Genomic DNA, 19307 nt, shown 5'->3' on the forward strand with positions numbered 1-19307 from the left:
ACTCCAGTGCTTCCCGCTGTGGTGGTGGCACTGCATGGGCAGCACCCACCCGCTGACACCCGGCCCGGCAGTCCTGTGGGGCACCATCACCATGCAGGGAAGCACTGGAGGCCCCCAGCAGCTCAGATCCCACTGGCAGCTCACCCTCTGGCTGCAGGAGAGGCAGGCAGGTTCTGGAGGGGAAAAATGGGGAACGGGCCCCTCACTGCTTTATTTCCCCACCTCTCAACCCTGCCCCCTCACCCCCGTGCCCTCGTCGGACCCTACCCACTCCACAGCAGAGCGCCCCAGTGCTTCGTTCTACCTCTAAGTTGTCTACATATCTGTCTGAAATGGTCTTATTCTGTCTGCACTTTTGGTTGTTTCAGTTTCAGCATTGCGATTGGCTGCCAAGACAACTAATCAGAGTGCTCCAGACAGACAGAATAAGTCTCTTGTGATGATACATAAACATTTTGACATGGGATTGCATGTCAGGTCAAGAGAGTTAACATGACTATGAGTGGCGTGACAAGGCAGGTAAGTTATTGGCTAGAAGACTTTAGGCAGAGGCATCAAATAGCAGATCTCTGCAATAATTACCTCCAATGATAATACAGTATTAGATTAGAAGCTATATGAATTAGATTTGAATATGTCAAGCAATTGAACTAGAGAAGGAGATCACGTTACAGAAAGTTACGGAGGTGCTGCATTTCTTAGAGAGGAGAAAGCTCTGGCAGTTTTCCATCTGAATTTTAGAAAACTTTCCGGAAAAGTCTGGCAACAATTATTATAAACTATGTACAGTGAAATAGTTGAAAATGGAATTCTGTCTAGAGAAGCAAGAACAGCTTTATCTATTTGTCTACTCAAGAAGTGAAAGAAAGGTTTAACATGTGGAGCCTACTGCCCAATCTCAATATTGAAAGTTGATAACCAGTTTCTCACAACATGATGAGCTCTAAGACGTAGTAAGGTGATTCCATTCTTGATACATGCCGTACAGGTAGGTTCTATAAAGGGTACTTTGGCCTCGGATAGTTCACACAACTGCCTGACTCATCAGCAGCTGTTCTCTCACTACACTGGCAAAGGTGCTATGATTGGAGTTGTGGGAGAGCTGTGCCTGGCTGCATCCGATTCTAAGAGACTGGTGAGTGTAATCTCTGCTCCACATGGAGGGTGAGAGGCAATAGAGCTGAACAACCCAGTCCCAGGTGACCTTCCAAACTATTTGAACCACCTTGGATTGACAGACTGGTTTCATCCTCTGGATGCCATAATTTTCTGCCCTGTTCTTAACTGTCTGCTTCCTTGATGCCATTTTCCATTTTCCTGTTATTTCATTTGGGCCTTCCAGCTGATTGTGATATTTAGTAAAGTACTGCATCGGTATTATTGTGTGTGCTTCCCATTGTTTACCTGCCTTGTCATTATCATTCTTTATCCTCTTTATTCTCATGTTCCTCTTAGTCCTAAAGCAATCCCTTTTATGTTTTTGAACCCTTAATCTAATTTCAGTGCGTCTCTCGCAAACACCAACCAAATTCAGAGGGGTGTCCCAAGCAGGAGTCCCCCGCAACACCAGTGCTGCTGGTCAGTCTGGTTGAACCTTAATCCTCCTGTCCACTGGTAAAAAGTGGGCATCCTGGGGCCGGTCAAATCGTTGACTCACCCACTTGTCTCAGGGCTAACTGCCCGCCTCCCTCACCTGCCACAACCTTGATGATACAGATGAAAGATGAGAACATGGCAGGAAGCTGCCCATTTACTTGCACTGTGTAACAGGAGGCCCTTCCTGCCCAAGTTTTTCTGGGCTAAGCGCCCGCCTCTCTTTCCTGCCACACCATGGCAATACAAAAGGATGGTCTTAATTAAGAGGTAGGCTGTCCATTTCTTGCCCGAATGCCTGGGGATGTTATCTGCAGCTCCAAATCCTCCCCTATGCTGCAGCTCATGTCTCACAGCTGGCATCCCAGTTCTTAGCATCTTTGGCCCCATCCTGGGCCCCATAATCCTCCAGTCTGGACCCCAACTGGCTCCTTCCAATCAGGCGGCCTACTCCGCCCTCATTCTGGGCTGCCTACCTCCCTCCACTCTTCCCCCTCTCAGGTGTGCCCCACACCCCGGGACCTTTGGCCACACAGGCCCTGGCCTCCCCTCCAAGGCCAGTTAGAAACCCCAGGCCCTTGGCTCTGGGCGTCCCTCACAGTGGGCCCCTGGCCCTTTTGACCCTTCTGGTCCTGGCCCCAGCACTGACCAGTTGAGGGTGCCTCAAGTCAGGATTGTGAGCATCTAGTCCGCTCTCTCACAGGGGTCCGCCGTCTCAGGACTACTATGGGGTTACCCACCTGGTTGTGGGAGCTGGGGTTATTAAGGCGCCCCGACCCGCCTTTCACCGGGGTGGTAACTGGCCTGGCATTTCCTGGGGGCTCCCACGCCACTAGGAGCCCCACCAGGCCACCCATTCCCGGCAGGGTGCAGTTTTCGGTCGTGCCCAGGACCAAGAGCCTCCTAGCCATCCCCATAAGCTCTTTCCCTTACCGCCTGGTTGTTCCTGCTGCAGCTCAGCGAGGCAATGTTTCTGCCTCGGCTGGCAGCAGCAGACTGCAGCCTTTATATAAAAAGTTGTCAAAATGACTGCTGCCATCAGGCACTTGCTGGATGCCTGACCCAGCCCTGAAAGTGGCAGGCACTAGCAGTGCCCTGCCACACACTGATACCTAGGGCTTGTATACACGGCTCCGACCTCCCCTACACCGTGTCCCATGCCTCGCAGTTGGCATCCGTGGCCTCACACCCAGCCTTTGCTTGCATCAGGATGGATGGCGCTGCTGCGGAGAGATGGGGATCCTTGAGGCACTCTCCAGATGACTGTGCCTCTGCAGCTCTTTGGGCAGCTGATGGAAGCATTTCAGGATTAGGAGCTTCCTCAGTACCCTGACGGGAATTTCCTTCTCCTGCAAGGGTACAGAAACCAGTCAGGGACTCCAGGGCCACCAGGGACAGTCAGGTAATGACATTGGAGCCAGCACAATCCCAAACCAGCCCAAAGACATGTCTACCAGACGCGTTGTCCCCCACCAAACACACACCGTCTTTAGCTTCCCTACCCAGAAATCACCCTCTCCTTGGCTAGAAGTGAGAGAGTGTGTCCTGCCACTCATTTCCTGAATCCAACCATGCTGCTCACCTCTGCCCCCGTCAGGTGACCAGATTGCCCCAGGATGGCATAGAGCAGAACCACCCCGGCCTGGCTCACGTGCAGCATGACATGGTGGATCCCCAGCAGTGCCCTCTGTGCAAATGCTCTCCTCTGGTCTTCGGAGAGGATCTTCCTGAAGGCCTGAAACCCACAGGACACAAGGCATTGTTGCATCCCAGAGCCAGGCTCCCCGTCAAGGAACTGGAATGCGTTGCCCTTTTGATGGGCTGTGGGGAGGATGAGAGCCTGGCTGGAGCCATGGCAGGTCACTCTACTCGACAGCCTTTCAAATCTCTCAGCGGATGCAAAGTCCAGATAAGGAGAGGAGGACTCAGGTCTTGTTCCCCTCTCCTGCCCTGGCCTTCTCCCTGCCTTTCACATGGGGCTGTCAAGTAGCCTGGGATGGAAGCTCACAGTGCTGCCTACTGAAACCCAAGGGGAGGGTGGTTCTGCTTTTTAACTGTGGAGAGAAGAGCACAGCTTGTCTGCGCTTCTGCATAGAATGGGACTTCCTGCAAGGATCTGCTGGAGCAATGGTGGGTGTGTGCTGGCTGCTTGCCAGCCCCAGGTCAGAGCTGCCCAGCTCAGGACCTCCAGTGTCAGTCAGGGAGGGACAGTGGGGTCCTGCAGTAACTTCCCTCCCAGGGGATTGTCCTTGGGCCACGTCAGCATGACACCATGCAAGACATACAAACCATGGACGCGGCTAGGACTCGGACATACAACCATGCACCCTTGCTCCTCGCTCTAAGCCTGACAGAGGGTGCTGTGGGCTGAAGGTAGAGCCTTCCTCCTGAAGGCAGGAGGCAGGTATTCCAGGGAAACACAGCCCCATCCCCTGAGCTGGTGTACAGAATGGGCAGAGCATCCTTACCTCTCCCATTGTGGCCAGATCGATGTAGAGGAGGATTCGGTGTAGGTGGTGCTGGTGCTGGCTGATGGGCCACAGCTCCTGTGCCTCTTGGATGTCTTGCCCTAGGACAGAGAGAGGCTGGTCAGAGCTGCTGTTCTGGCTTCAGAACTGAAAACATGTGAGCGCTCTGAACTGCAGACCCTGGGATTGGTGCCATGGTACAGATGATGTCTAAGAGCGGAACCTCCCGATCTCACTGAGGCCAGGCTGTAGCCCAAGGGTTACGTAACACCCTACAGTCCCTCCCCTGAGTTCAAGGCTACTGCTCCTGCCCTCCCTGAGGCCACTTTGCCCTCATGTCTCCGTGAACTCTCCCCCTATGTCAACTTCCCAGCTTGCAGACCCTGGACAGGCTGATTTTCTTAGGAGATTCCCACAGCTGGACTCAAGGTTTCCATACCCTTCTGATGCATCAAGATCTTGTAGAGGTGGGAGAGGCCCTCCTTGGCCTGGCGGCTGATCTCCTCCACTGGGTCGCTGATGCACAGACCCAGCAGGGCCACCAGGTCACCCACCAGGGGCACCTTGGGCGAGTCCTAAGGAAAGGCAGAGGACAGGGGAGTCCATCTATGTCTGACCGGCAATCACCTCAGGCTCTCTGGGCCGTGAGCATCTCCTGAAGCCTGAGAAATAAATCTCTCTGCCTGCCATACAGCAGGGAGCCAAGGGTCTAGGAGCGGGCCCCCCTGAGGACTCCCTGCATTTGTTGCTCCAGGAGGAGCAGCAGGGCTCCTGAGACAGGCATGAATCTGCCTGGAGCACTCTATGGCAGCTGCTGCCCTCTCCTGAGACAGGGGCTCTTAGCCAGGAGCACAAGCCCTTGAATCAAGCACAGCCAGTTCCCAGCCCTCACTCTGCCATGCAGGGATCCTCTCTCCTATCCCGCACTTACTGCTGCCACTGCTATCCCACAGGCTTTTTCACCAGCCCTGCCTCTGCCTAAAGTCAGGACCTGACACAAGGCTCATTTACCTCAAACTGTGGGAGGAGGGAGACTGCAAAGCAGAGCAGGCTGGTGGTGATCTTGATGGCTGTGGCTCTGTCCCTCTTATCTTCCAACTGGAGCCACAAGGTCAAGTGCTGTGGGTGGAAGAAGTTCATGGCAGTGGACACGTGCTCCTGTTGTACCAATGATCCCCACCCCCACCCCCGCCTGAGTGCTGACCCTTTAAGCCCAGGGTAAAACATCAGCCTCAGGGGGCCAAACTCTGTAAGAAGGGATTGTTGCATCCAGCACGGCCCTGCCCCCAAACGCCCTTTCCCAGCCCCGACCCCTCCCTCTGCATCTCAGGGATGGTTTTTGTCTCTTAAAGCTGGGACCAGACTCTGTCTCAGGGCTGCTCCTCTCCTCCCTGAACAAAGACAGCATGACAGGAAGGAGACAAAATCCTGTATCCATGCCAGGCTCCAAAGCCAAATCCAAAGGGGCATCCTCCACTCTGTGGGTAATCCCTGAGGGATCGGCATGGTGAACTTGCACCAGACTCTTGTCTCAAGGAAGGAGCCAGGGATTCTTCTCTGAGGACCGGCTCCTGCAGTGCACAGGTCATTGAAGCTGCCCCCGTCCTAAACCCAGCCTCTCCCCATGGTGCTCACCTGCCCGATGAACTGCAGCCTGGCCAGGCTGGGGGCAGTTGCCAGCAGACACCTCAGCATGGCCTCCAGGTACTCCACGCTGATCCGCTGCATGCCCTGGAAGAAGACAGAGAGCCAAGAGGGTCAGTGCTGGAAAGTCCTGTGCCATGTCTGCCAGGGGATGGCTGGTGGGACTGTGCGGTGAGAGAAAGAGGTACCTGGATGTGCTGGCTGTTGTGCCCTGTGGCCATCAGGAAGGTCTTGTGGAGGGCGATGTAGAGGAGGCGCGATTCCAGGCCTGGCTCCAGGGCTGGCTTCAGTTTGCTGTCAGGAAAGAGGAGCCTGTCTGGATGGAGCTCTGTGGGGCTGGCATTGGCTCTGATGTGGGCAGGTCTCGACAGGGAAATAGGCACCCAGAGGCGACAATATGAATTGAAACCTCAAGGAAGGCTGAAGTGTGCCAGCACCCAAGGGTCAGGGTTGGCCCACTGACCCCTGTGTTGCCCGTCCCACTGATCCTTGACCCTCCAACAGTATCCACACTGTCGGCCCTTTGCTGAAGGCCCTTGTGTCATCATTACAGGGAAACTCAGTACCTAACCTGGGGAAAGGACATATTCCCACCTCGTCGGCAAACCAGGGGAAATCTCTGGAGCTGAGCAGTGCTGCAGTTAGTGCAGCTGGGCAAGTGAACAAGTACCTGAGGATGCAAACAACAGCCATGCTGTAAGGAAGGATGGTGCTGGGCTCTTCTTCACAGTCGGACAGCTTGTCAATCAGCACCTGAGAGACGCATGGGGGAGCGTGAGAAGGAGACCTCACAGTGCTCCTGGGGCACCTGGATGCCACCGCCAACCTGGGCCCCCCCTACCAGTTCTCTCCTCCGCCCTCACTGAACACGGCTCTCCTCTTCCCTCCGACATGCTCATGAACACCCTGTTGGTCACCCGGTTTCCCCACCCGCTCCCACATCTGTCCTCCAGCCCTCTCATTCCCCTACCACCCTGTACTCGTTCACCCCACAATGTCCCGCTTCTCTACCCCCTATCCACACACCTAGCAACACCTGCCCTCACCTCTTCACTCCAGTCCCCATTCACACATCCTCTCCTGGCTGCTTAACTTCTGACCCGAAGCAGCCAGTGCTCTTTTGAACTCACCACAATCCTCTCCACAAGTGCCGCTTTGCAGCAGGGCGGCTCTAGGGTGTCCTCGCCCCTCTTCATTGTAGCCAGGCACAGCGTGGGGACGGCACGGAGGAAAGTGAGCCCCTCATTCACAGTCTGCATACACCATAAGTTACAATGGGAAAAGGCCGGCTCATAGCCAGGAACCTGCCTGCCCTCCCAAGGGGAGCGTGGGGCTCAGATCTGGTGGTATCCCCCGTTCTCAATCCACATCTCCTCCTGGGCAAATGGGGTCTGGCACAGGGATGGGGTCTCTGTGGGGAGGGGTCCCCACGTTGTTTGGGACAAAAGCACCCCCGACGAGGGTCCCAGCCCACGTGGGCTGCACGTGCCCATCAAAGGCTGTGGCTCACTCGGTTCCTCCTCCCCAGAGGGCCACATGGTGGGAGAGTGGACGGGCTGGTGCTGGTGCTGGTCCAGCTCTGGGATGTTCCTACCTGGTCCGTGCTCTGGAGGTGCCGTAGGATGACTGAGAGGGCGGCTTCCTCCAGGTAGGTGAAGTCCTCCCTCTGCTCTTCCTCTGCCTTGTAGAAGGGCAGGACTGTATCTGCAGGGAGAGGGAGAGACTGTGATGCCTGCTGCTGCTGAGGGGAAACAGAGGGGCAATGCAGAGGAGAGGTGTGTCCACGTTCCTGCAGCCCAGGAAATGGCCCCGTGGCTGCCCAAGTGCTATATGGCCCCTCTCCATGCACTGCCTCAGGCCCCGCCTGTCCCAGCACCCCAGGGAGGTGCCTGCCCCTCTGGGAGATTTGGGGACCCTCACGTACAAGGCTCCCTCTTCCCGCTCCCCACCCAGGACCATGTCTGTGGCCCACACTGGGGGTACGAGGTCTCCTGTCACTCAGGCTGTTGCTCTGCCTGGGATCCCCCGGCCCCATCACAGAGCGACTCACCGCACTCAGGGGTCACTGCCCTGTTTGCACAGGACGTCTGGGTGTCACCTCACCTCTGGCGGTGGCAGCATGTTGCTGGAGGCCCACAGCCTCCTGGGAGCTGTCGCTGTCCTCCCTGGAGGAGCTGGAGCCCAGCTTGAACCAGGGCCTGTGCAGCTCCTGCCCTGGGGAGCCTGGCTTCTCCTCCCAAGCCACGTGAGGAGTGGCCTTCGGCTGGGCTTCAGCGCTGGGGTCCTGGCTGCTGTGTTTGGGGCTGGAGCTGCGCGGGGGCTGTGCCTGGCTCTCTGGCAGTGCTGGGCCCTTCCTACCCAGCTGTATCCTGGGCCACCTCCATCGGGGCCTGACTGGCTCCTCTCCCTGCTCTTCCGTGGCTGCTGGAGGTGCCCTTCTTCTCCAGCCCACGAGACAGTGCCACCACCTGCCCTTCCTTGATGCAGCCTCTGCCTGGTGGTGGCCGCCCTGCTCCTCCTCCTCAGGCTTCTTCCTGTCCTTCTCCTGTCCCGGGGCCATTCTTGCCGTCCTCTTTCTGAGGATCTGCCTCAGCCTCTCCATCCTGACACAGAAACAGTTAGGAGTGTGGGTTCAAAGCTGTCTCTCCCTACTTGTCTGTCTGCCCCTTCCCCGAGCTGGGTGACTCCCCCACATCCCATGCTTTCCCCTAAATACTGGGTGCCAGCTATTGGCTGTCAGAGGTTTGCAAGCTGTTGGCTCAGGACCAGAGACCTTCAGTTAGTTTGGACTAACAACTCCCTCCTCCTGCCCTTGCCTGCTCTCCTCATTCAAGTCAGGGGGACTGAACGTTGGGACTCAGGATACATCCTGGGAAGTAGGGCACCTTTTCTGGGAGCTGTGAGCACTCAGAAACTCCACAGATTTGGGCCCCCCGGGACACGTGGCCGGGGGAATGGCCCCTGGCAAGGGAAGTGTTGGAACCTCCACTCCTTGGGGATGTTTGCAAACACACTGATGATGGTGCTGGAGAGCCCCAGAGGAGATGTCATCACTTCTGGGCATATGGTTTCCCGCCCACAGCTGCTCCTCCCTGGCCAGAAATGGGAAGGCGGCTGGGACAGGCTGCAGACCACTCACTTGCCCTGGAGGGCTGGCGGACTGCTAGGTAGAGTCTTGCAGTCCCTCTGGCTGGGTTCCTCGCCTTCTTCTGTGGTCCTTGGCCTCAACGGGTCCTGCCTCCCAGGAGTCTCTGCAGCTGCTGGGTGCCTCAGTAGATGCAGCTAGGTGGATGTGTCTTGTACCTGGAAGGGGACTCTGCCATGTATTAGGAGACTTGTTGGAATATGCCGTCGTGCACTGCCCCTTCCCCTACAAACACATTAAACACTTCCCTTTCTCCTGCATCCCTCCCCCTTCCCCCTTCCCTTGCTCTCTCCCAGGCATAACTGCCCCTCCCTGATTTCCCCTTACAGCCCTCGGTGGCAAAACTGGATAAAGTTGTACAGGTCCATTGCCCCTCATGTCTGCTCTTGGCCTCTCTTCTCAAAAGGCGCGCTCCCTCTACCTTTTCTTACCCAGTTCCTTTTTTCCCGACTAGGCCTGTACCCATGTTCTGCACCCTAAGTACATCTAGCATGATATCTCCTTAACCAACAACTGTTGTTGCCTCTATGCTGGTGGGGTGCCAGATGCCATCCGTCCTGGCTGGATAGGGGGACCTGGAGCAGGAAGGATTTGGCAGCCTGGAGTCACCAGGGCAGGCAGAGATGGTCTGAATCAAAAATAAAATACACAGACAAGGTTAAATTAGCACAAGCAATTCCTATCATGTGCTATTCAGGGCTTGGCCTCCAGAGTGACTTGGGCTCCTCTGCACTGCTCACGCGCTTGGGAGAAAACATTAGTAATCCCCAACCTGAAGTCAGAAAAGACCATTGCTTCAATGCCAGCTTCACAACCACCTGCGCCTCAGGGTGCATTGTCTCATTACCTGATCCTCAGCTGCTTGTGCAGGGGAAAGGTGACAGGAAAGAAATCCTCCTCTGGAACAGGCTCTCCTGGGACTCGGCGACGGTCACCAAGAAAATCACTAACAACAAAAGGTGTCTTTCATTCTCATGGATTTGTCTGAAATAGTTGCATCTGTTGACTGTGGGGCAACGAAGGAAGTGAATCCTTCAGTGCGATCAGTGAAGAAGGGTGGGGATTGAGCGACACTTCTGTGGGTTGCAATGTTAGGAGCTGTCTACGCTGTTAGCTAATAGTTTCATGGGTGAGTTTGAGGATGTGACAGGCAGGAGGAGGAAGGAAGACAAACATTTCCTAGACGAAACTGCATCCTTTGGAGCCACAACCTGGTAATCTGAGGTGTGATCCTAACGTGGCGCTCATGTTTGGCTGCCCTATTTAACCACGGGGGGCATGGCCCTCTACGTCAGACCTCTTGAGCGTACGTTGACAACATTTCGTAGAGGCAGGACACTGACTGCCGTGCTTCCCCTCTTTCACCTCTGTCAAGGTTCGGGTGTTAGGTGTGTGTTGTGGCAGGGTTGAGAGCAGGCTGGTACAGGGCTCGGCTAATGGTGTGTATGGGATGGTCTGAACAGGGCTGATGCTGCCTGAGGAAGGGGTTGCTGAGTCCTGTCTGCAAGCCTTGCTCACCTCATGTTGTGGCAGAAGAGGGGGCAGCTTTCCCCATCCCTCACTTACCCGCTCCTCTCCAGATGGAGAACAGCCGTCAGCACCGCTCCGGCCGCCGACTGCAACTGACTGCCGTTCCCCGGCGCCGGCGCGATGATACGAACGCTGCCGCGGCAACGCCCAGGGATGAGTTCCGCCAGGCCCCTCCCCCTCCCCCCAGGCTCCCCCGCCCCCAGGTCCACGCCCATTTCCTCCTTCGCCCACGCTGCACGCTCCCCGGTGGCCCGCGGTCCTGCGAGCACATCAGTTGACCCCCAAGTGAATTACTTCTAAGGGATAGAGAGCTGAGCCGGAAAGAATTAAGGGAAGTGCTTCATATATCAGGTGTCAAATATGATATGAAATACTCCACAACTTTTTCCGTGAAGTTGGAGGGAAAGGAGAAATGTTTCTTTTCTCCCTCGGACACGTGGAAGGAGCTGGAAAAATCCTGTCCTGATCTAACACGAAGAGAGACAATCACAATTCCTTGAACAAAATTTTTACGTGTCTGTTTGTTTTAATATGTAGCAAACCCCCCAGATTTTCTTTTTTTCTTCTAAAATGCATTCCCTCCCCTTCCCTAACCGTTTCTGACATTTCTCCCCCCCCACCATTCCCTATAGATATGTATAAGTGAGCTAAGACATAGGATAAGCTTCAGCATTTCATTTTAGTAGCAACCCTGCTCTGGACAACACCTACTAGACAAGGACCCCTTCCCAGCCTGGATAGGCAGCTATCCCCCCTGCCCCCTCTTCCACCAGGGACTTGCACTCTGCTTCTCTTCCCCACCTGGACTCCAGCCCTTCCACTGAGTCTCTTTCTCCTGCTGCCATTTTGAGAGAGAGAGAGAGAGTGTGAACCAATAACTTCATGGGGCTGTGTAGTGTGTTGTCTGTTTAACAATCCTGTTATTTTGAAACCCCGAGTTGAAACCTACATCTACTCCCCGTCAATTTGTGGCCATTGTTCCTAGTTACTCCAGGGGGTGCCCTCGTAAATAGAGCGTGTCCTCTTCCCTGCTGCCCTCCCCTGATGAACGTATAGGCAGCCACAGGATCACCTCTCAGCCTTCTCTTGCGAAGACTGAAGAGATCTAGGTTCCTCAGTCTCTCCTCGTAGGGCCTTGCCTGCAGGCCTCTGACCATACAAGCGGCCTCCTCTGAACCCTCTCGAGGTTGTCCACATCCCTTCTGAAGTGCGGCGCCCAAAACTGGACGCAGTACTCCAACTGTAGTCTGACCAGTGCGGCACAGAGGGGAAGCATCGCCTCCCTGGACCTGTTCGTCATGCACCTCCTAATGCATAATGAAGTGTGGTTAGCCTTGTTGATCACTTCGTCACATTGACGACTCATGTCCGTCTTGGAGTCAACTCCCTTTCCGGCACTGTGCTGCAGAGAAGGTCATCCCCCAGCCTGTACGTGGGTTGGTGGATCTCTTTGCCCAGGTGCAGCACTCTGTACCTGTCTTTGTTGAACTGCATCCTATTTCTTTCTGCTCGTTTTTCCAGCCTGTCCAGATCTGCCTGGATCCGTTCCCTACCCTCTGGTGTGTTAACTTTGCCCCGTTATTTGGTATCATCTGTGAACTTGGACAGGGTGCTCTCCACGCCCTCGTCCAAGTCAATGATGAAGACATGGAATAGCACCGGTCCAGGGACCAAGCCTTGCGGGACTCCACCGACCACATCTTTCCAGGTCGATATCGACCCGTCCACCACCACTCTCTGGGTGCGACCCCTCAGCCAATTTGCCACCCGCCTGACCGTGTAGTCATCTCCATCACAGCCGCTCAGTTTATTTACGAGAACAGAATGAGATACGGTGTCAGAGGCCTTCTTAAAGCCTAGGTAGAGGACATCTACCTCGACTCCTGCGTCTAAGCATATTGCGACCTGGTCATAAAAAGAAACCAGGTTATTCAGGCAGGATCTGCCTGCAATGAATCCATGATGATTTCCTTTCAGCATCATGTCCCCTGCTGGGCTCCCATAAATGTGATCCTTAATGACTTTTTCTAGAGTTTTCCCAAGGATAGTGTTGACACGAACTGACCTATAGTTTCCTGGTTCCTCCCTCCTCCCCTTCATAAAATCTCACTATTTCCAGCTTTCTTGAAACAGCTGAGCAGCAAAGAATTAAGGGAAGTGCTTCATATATCAGGTGTCAAATATGATCTGAAATACTGCACAACTTTTCCTGTAAAGTTGGAGGGAAAGGAGAAACGCTTCATTTGTCCTTCAGACACATGGAATGACAATCTTGTCCTGATCTAACATGAAGGGAGAGAGTGACGATTTCTTGAAGAAGATGTTTCTGTGTCTATTTATTTATTATTTCTTTAATTAGTTGTGCCGTATTGTGGTAGTGAGATACAGCTGCTGGAGTCCAGAGGCACTGAAGGGACAGCTTCCCCTCCATTTTGTGAGGCTGCTGAGGGGGAAGCTTCCCCTCCATTTTGTGCGATGCTGAAAGGCAGCGTCCCCTCCATTTTGTGTGATGCTGAGAGGCAGCATCCCCTCCATTTTGTGAGGCTGCTGAGGGGACAGCTTCCCCTCCATTTTGTGCGATGCCAAGAGGCAGCGTCCCCTCCATTTTGTGAGGCTGTTTAGCAGGCAGCTGCCCCTCCACCTGAGAAGCCTTCACAACCCCTGTTACTGAAGAGGAGGACTCTTGGGCTAATTACCTGAGAAGAAGCCAAATCCAGGGTTTCTTTACTTTAATTGTACAAGGAGTCTTTAATTAGGTGTCATTAGTCAGTTATACGTATAGCGAAGGCCACTTTAAATCTTTTAGCAGTTAGGAGATAGATTGTTGTTTCCTGAAGGCTGAGGTGCTCAAGAGGTTGGCTATATAGTAACATTGTTTTTACCTCTAGACATTTCAGCACAGGCATTCAGGGAAGTATGTGACATGACATGACATGACATTATTACCACTTGCCTTACTGCTTTGGTTAGTGGATTTTCGTACCTTAGTGAAATTAGTAATATTAACACATGGTCGATGGTGCAATAACAATCTGTTGTAACTATTTAGCGTGTGGAGCGGTGAGTGTGGTCGTGTTAGTTGAAGCCATCAGGGACCTGGATGTGACCAAGCAGTGAGATATTGCTCTGGGGGTTTCTTGGTTACGTCTTGTCTTTGCTATGTCTTGTCCCTCTTTGTCCCCAGCAGCTTGGCAACTTCATTCAATGTACAAAGGGGAGAACTAATGACAATGACTGTCATGTCATGCAATGGGAGAGCATTGAATGAGCCCACCGAAGGGACGAAAGTGCTCAGACAGAAAGTGCTCGTTGACAGGCATGCATGCCTGGGTTGACACGGTGCTGCAGGACCCGCCTGGGCAGAACCGGGTCGGCACCGGCCAGGAAAAGCAGCATGCAGCTGAAGCCAGCGTCCCATGTGCTGCCGGGGACAGGAGGAGGCCGGCCAGGTCTGCGCCAGCCAGCAGAAGCGACGGCAGAGCCGCGTGCCGCTCGGGACTGACCGGTGCAGGCTTGTCCCGTCCCGAGCGGCACACGGCTCCACCGCCGCTTCTGCTGGCCGGTGCAGACCCGGCCGGGCTCCTCCTCTCATCCCCAGCAGCACACGAGAAGCGGCCCTCTTCGGGCCATATGTTGGACAAGCCTGCTTTAGGGTATAACCCAAGGTTATCTAAGTGGGGATTAAAAAGTAACCATTTCCTTAGGAAGAAGCCACTCATAACTGCACAGGTCCTGCCCTTCCCTCAGAAATGTCCAGTGATCTTCAGTGTTGGATTAAAGCAGGGGTATCGCGTTCACCTTGCCCCAGGGGTGCCGGAGTAGGTTGGATCCAGAGTGGAGACGCGTCATCTGGCCTGTAGGGCTGCTCACAGGGCAGAAGTGTGGTGGTGGGTCAAGCAGCATTAATTGCTCTGGTTCCTAGAGCCACGTTGGCCGCTGCTTGTCCTGACATCACGTTTGGTCCACAAGCAGCCCTGCAGGCCACGCGACACAGCGCTGCGCTCTGGATCCAGCCCACGAGGCTGGGAATCTGGCAGTGGGACGAGCGGCAACTCCCGAAGCTGTGGATATTAATGCTGCCACTGCTCACCCCACCACCCAGGACCCAGACCCGCAGGCCAGACCACATGGCTCCGAAGGCTGGACCCATGCTGCTGCATTTTTGACAGCCCTGGATTAGAGAGACGGCTTGTATAGCGTGGTGGGGCAGTTCTTATATTCCTTCAAAGAAACAAAGCCAGCTCTGCAGGCACAGAAAGTCTGAACTCTCCTCATTTCAGATGCAAAACCACAACATCCCAATATTGGAAACAGCAAGTTTGGTTACATAAATGAAAATGCCTTTTAAAGCTTTCATAAAAGTGGAGGAATGTGCGCTGCCACTGCGGCTGTGCTCTGCGGCAGCGGTGCTGCTGCCACAGGCCAGATAAAATGGCTTGGCAGGCCGCGTGTTGGACAAGCCTGATCTACAGTCATATGAAAATGAAAGAGTACCTTACAGGAGTAATTGTGCACGGTCAAAGTGTATGCAGGGTTTAAGGAACTATCTAGTCCATGGAGTAAAAAAGTGAAAAGCATGGTCCAGCCAATGAGTAAATGTCCATTTCTGTCCACGTCTCAGTTCCAAGCAGAACAATATGAAGATTAAGTGTCTTGTACATCTGCAAATAGAACAAGCATTAAAAACAAGGTGCCATCTACTTGTGGGGTTTTACAGTAAATGACTGCCATATACTCATGCTGATGATGTTTCAGAGACCTTCTGCTTGGCCCAAGATCTTTCTGCAGTTTGTTCATGTATATTATTAGTTAGAAGAACAATATGGACTGCAGAGTATGTATTTTCATTCGTTCACTTTATTTGTTATACCATTTCTCTTCACCTAAGATCTTCCTCTGCCCTGGTAGTTCATGATTACATTCCCTCATGCATTAACACATTGACATCACGTGCATGCAGTACTCGGGAGGGGAGGAAGCTTGCGGGGCAAGAGTAGGGAGCTGAGGTGTGCATATAAAATGGGGAAGGGGCTTGCCATCAGCAACCAAAAAATAAACATGATGGAAGCAATTAAGAAGCTCCAAAATCAGGGATTTGAAAGGGGCATAAGAAGAAAAGACCCACGGTCCATCTAGCCCAGACCCTGCTCCAGCACTGGCAGAAATGGTCACTACAGAGGTAGCGAATGCAGTGGTTGTCAACCTGGATCAATCAGAGGAACCCCTCAGAAAACATCAGCTCTTCATTTTCACTCTTTTTTAACTACTGAAAAAAAAAACCCAGCAGTTTTCTGTTGCAAAGAACTCAAAGACCACAACTCTGGATTTCTGTTTGAAATCTCTGGGTGCATCTTGCGAATCAGATTTGCCCACCTAATGGTGCTGATAGGTGTGGTACCCCTGGCTCCCTCGAAAGGATCTAGCGTCCTAAGGTATAGATTTTGAGGGGCTCAGTGTGAGCACCCTTTGCTACAGAGAGGCTCAGAAGTGGGAAACCTATGTGACCTTTTCACTTAGGAGAGCAGGGCGAGTCCCCAGGGTTGATATTACAGGATTTCAGTTTTGTGGCCGATGTGGCACACTGCACCTGAAGGTCACTGAAGAGGCATGGAGGGAGCTGAAGGAGGAAAGCAAGAGTCCCAGGGAGAACAAGGGAATGGCAACGGCACAAGAAAAACTGAAGGGAAGCAGTCTGCTGTGCTGGCTGGGACATGGCACTCCTCCCTCTCCCCTGGCCTCCACAGCCAGCGCAGACACAGCTCCCTCAGGCGCCTCCAAACGTCCCGCGGCCCCTTGGCTTCTAGGTAGCGGTGGCCCTGGCAGTGTTGACACCAGGTCTCTGGGGCGGGGAGCTCATCCGCGGTGCAGCTGGGGGTCTCTGAGGGAATCGGCCTAGGGAAGGGGGCTGCACGGTCTGCATCGTCTCCTGTCCCCGGGTCTCCCACCGTTGGACCAGCTCCTCCTGCAGCTGCTGCTTTACTGCCTGTGGTGCCGACCACCGTGGGGACACCCCCAAGCCCATCCCAGGAAGGACAACGTGAGGGACCTTTCCTGCCCCCTCATCCCTTGCTTGATGCCCCCCTGGGTCCTGATCCCCCAGCCTCACCTCAGGCTGCAGCAGGGCTGCCAAGGGAAGGGCCACGGCTGCCACGGGCTCCAGCACAGCCACCAGGACAGGCCTCCCCGCACCAGGGCCTGGGCTCTCGCTCCCCTACGCTCACACACGGTGCCGCACCACAGCGTCCGGTCTGCGGGGCCTGCGGGCAAGGAGACAGCAGGGACGTCACCACGGGATGGGAGACACGGGACCATGCCCCTGCCCTTGCCCCAAGGTCTGCCCAGCTGTGACCAACTGTCCCCACGCACAGCAGCCTCGGGGTCGTCCTCACTCCCCTCCTGCCCCGCACAGGCTGCACGGACCAGAAACACCCAACCAAACCCCCCCTCCTCACTCCTGCCCGGCCTCTGCCAGGCCCTGCAGCCCCTGCCTGCACCCAGCGCGGCCCAGGGCCCTGCGCTTAGGTGCCTCCACTGCCCCCACTTCCCTCCCCCACAGCACCCACAGGGGACAGCCCCCCCACCGCCCCCCCACCGCCCTGCTCTGGGCCCCGCACCCCACAGCCCCCACCCACGGCCAGGCAGGGCTGGCCTGTGCAGCGTGGCCCAACAGCCCCAGACACCAGTGGGGCCTCCCGCCCGGCACCTCTCCACTCCCACCCACAGCCCCTGCCCCACCAAACCTTGCCACTGCCCCTCACCCTTGACCCCTGCTTCCCCAGCTGTGCCCCTGCCCGTCTCCATCAGCAGCCCCTGCCCCCCAGCCCTGCCAGAGCCCCCCCACCCCGAGCCCCTCACTCCCCACCCGCAGTCCATGTCCCGCCAGGCCACGCGCTGCCCCGCACGCCCCCCGCAGCCCCTGCCCCCCAGCCCTGCTGCTGCCCCGCACTGCCCACCCGCAGCTGCCCTGGCTCCTTTCACCAGGTGACATCAGAGACCCTCAGGTGGGAGTCACTCCTGCTGCCGCCCCGCCCCGCGTTAACCCTTTGGTGGCAGTAACCACTGCAGGACCCGCAGAGGGGGCGGGGCTGCTCCAAGGCCAGGAGACACCCCTCCAGTCCCTGCCTCAGTTTCCCCTGAACCCCTCAGCCCTGCACCCGCTCCCGGGGAGACCCCCCACAGCTCCCAGCAGTGCTCCCGCCCCAGCTCCAGCCTCAGTCTCCCCCAACCAACCCCGGGCCTGCAGGCCCCGTCCCGCACAGCCCCGCGGTGCCCCGCGCTCCCGACCCGCAGCCCCGCCCATGCCGGAGCCCCGCCCCTTCACTCGCAGCCCCGCCCCTTCACCGCACCCCTGCCCGCCCAGGCAGGCCGATGCGCCTCACTCTGCACCCAAAGCTGCTGCACCGCAACCCCCAGCTCTTGCCCCGCAGCCCCTGAGCCGTGCACTGCCCCGCCTCCCCCCCCCCGCTGCAGCGTCCCGCCTCCGCCCATGGCGTCACACACGTGACGTCATTGGACGGCACTCATCGTCACTCCTGCTGCCGCCCCGCCCCGCGTTAACCCTTTGGCTGCCGCAGGACCCGGGGGGCGGGGCTGTTCCGCGGGGAAACTGAGGCAGGGCCCCGGCTGCCCCGGACCCTGCAGCGTCCTGCTCGGCCTCCCCTGCCTCCGTTTACTCCGCCCCCGCCCCACACACGGCTCCCGTCCTGCCGGACCCTGCCTCAGTTTCCCCCCGGCCACCCCCGCCCGGCCTCGCTCCTCGGGGCTCCAGGAGGAGGGGCAGGGCGTGCGGGGCCAGGGGCAAAAGCTGCTTTGATCCACAGCAGTGCCGACACCGCGCCCCGCCCGCCCGCCCGCCCGGCACTGCCGCAGGGAGCGCTGGCCCCACCGGCTCCCCTCCCCTCCCCTCCCCTCCCCCCCTGGCCACAGCCGCCGCCGCCCGCGACCACGAGCACGTCCCCCGGGCCGGCCTGGGAGGTGTCTCGGCCCCAGCAGCACGGCAGCAGGCTTGCCTGCACCCCTGAACGTGGGGCCCATTGCCCTTCCCCACTGGGAAACATGCCCTTCCCACAGCCAGCACCGGCCCCGGGGACCCTGCAGCCATGTGGGCGCTTTGCACAGGCAAAGGGGAGGGGTGCCAGGGGAAAAGGGTGCTCAGGACACCAGGGACCTGTGGCGCGTGCAGCACGGGGGATCCGCGCGGCAGCACAGCAAGCAAGGGTCCCAGCTGTGCTCGCGCGTCCTGACCCCTCAGTGCCCGTCTCCCTGCAATACACCCCTGGCCACAAACCTCCCCCAGGTCCCTCCTGCCCTGCCAAGAGCTCTCTTCCCCTGCCCTGCTTTCCTGCCCCTCCATCTCCTGCCCCTGATGCCCCTCCACAGGGGTGGGGCACTTCACACCCCGAGCTGCACCAGAGCTGCGCACCCTCCTCCTGGCTCGACCTCTGGGCAGGACACCACAGGGCACTGCCACCTCCTAGTGTCATCGGTTGTCAGGGGCCGGAAGGGACCTGGCAAGGTCTTCGGGTCCAGCCCCTGCACTGGGCTCAGGGGGGCCCGGCCAGGTGACCGCCCAGTCTCCGACTGAGATTCCCAGGGGAGGCGACTGCGCCAGCTCTGCAGGGAGTTTGTCAGTTGTTCCCTCTCAGGATCAGGCTGGAGAGACTGGAGACAGAGGGTTTGTGAGGCACGTGCCCCACAGGTGCTTGGGCACGCTCGTCTGCTAGACCCGGGTGAGCAGGGTCGGGGCACTGGCCAGTGGTGGCAGGTTTTGTGTTTGGAGCTGTAGGAAGTCGGCTTCAGTTGTGGTGAGGAGACTCGTGCACTCATCGTGGACAGTGCAACTGTGACACGCCACAACCTGCCGACGTCCGACCCCCCGGGGACCTCTGCACGTTTACCTGCGCTGCTACATCCCCCTTCCCCGCCTC

General features: G+C 56.6%; 1 protein-coding gene and 1 long non-coding RNA gene across 2 annotated transcripts; both read right to left on the reverse strand.

The window, feature by feature from the left end:
* Positions 1-1871: 1871 nt before the first annotated feature.
* On the reverse strand, positions 1872-10517 carry LOC132246443 (maestro heat-like repeat family member 5). The gene is made up of 13 exons (XM_059719565.1): positions 10417-10517; positions 8845-9796; positions 7809-8308; positions 7300-7409; positions 6836-6958; positions 6376-6458; positions 5894-5999; positions 5697-5792; positions 5073-5180; positions 4501-4636; positions 4062-4162; positions 3176-3328; positions 1872-2942 (listed from the first exon to the last, which is right to left on the reverse strand). The coding sequence occupies exons 3-13, from the start codon at positions 8305-8307 to the stop codon at positions 2799-2801; spliced, it is 1659 nt and encodes a 552-aa protein (XP_059575548.1). The 5' UTR covers position 8308; positions 8845-9796; positions 10417-10517; the 3' UTR covers positions 1872-2798.
* Positions 10518-12699: 2182 nt separating this feature from the next.
* Positions 12700-17832, reverse strand: LOC132246450 (uncharacterized). The gene is made up of 3 exons (XR_009457739.1): positions 17727-17832; positions 16487-16637; positions 12700-15041 (listed from the first exon to the last, which is right to left on the reverse strand). It is a non-coding gene; the product is annotated as an uncharacterized LOC132246450 (long non-coding RNA).
* Between the last annotated feature and the right edge of the window lie 1475 nt (positions 17833-19307).

Source organism: Alligator mississippiensis, chromosome 16 (assembly GCF_030867095.1).
Source record: "Alligator mississippiensis isolate rAllMis1 chromosome 16, rAllMis1, whole genome shotgun sequence".
Classification (NCBI taxonomy): Eukaryota; Metazoa; Chordata; order Crocodylia; family Alligatoridae; genus Alligator; species Alligator mississippiensis.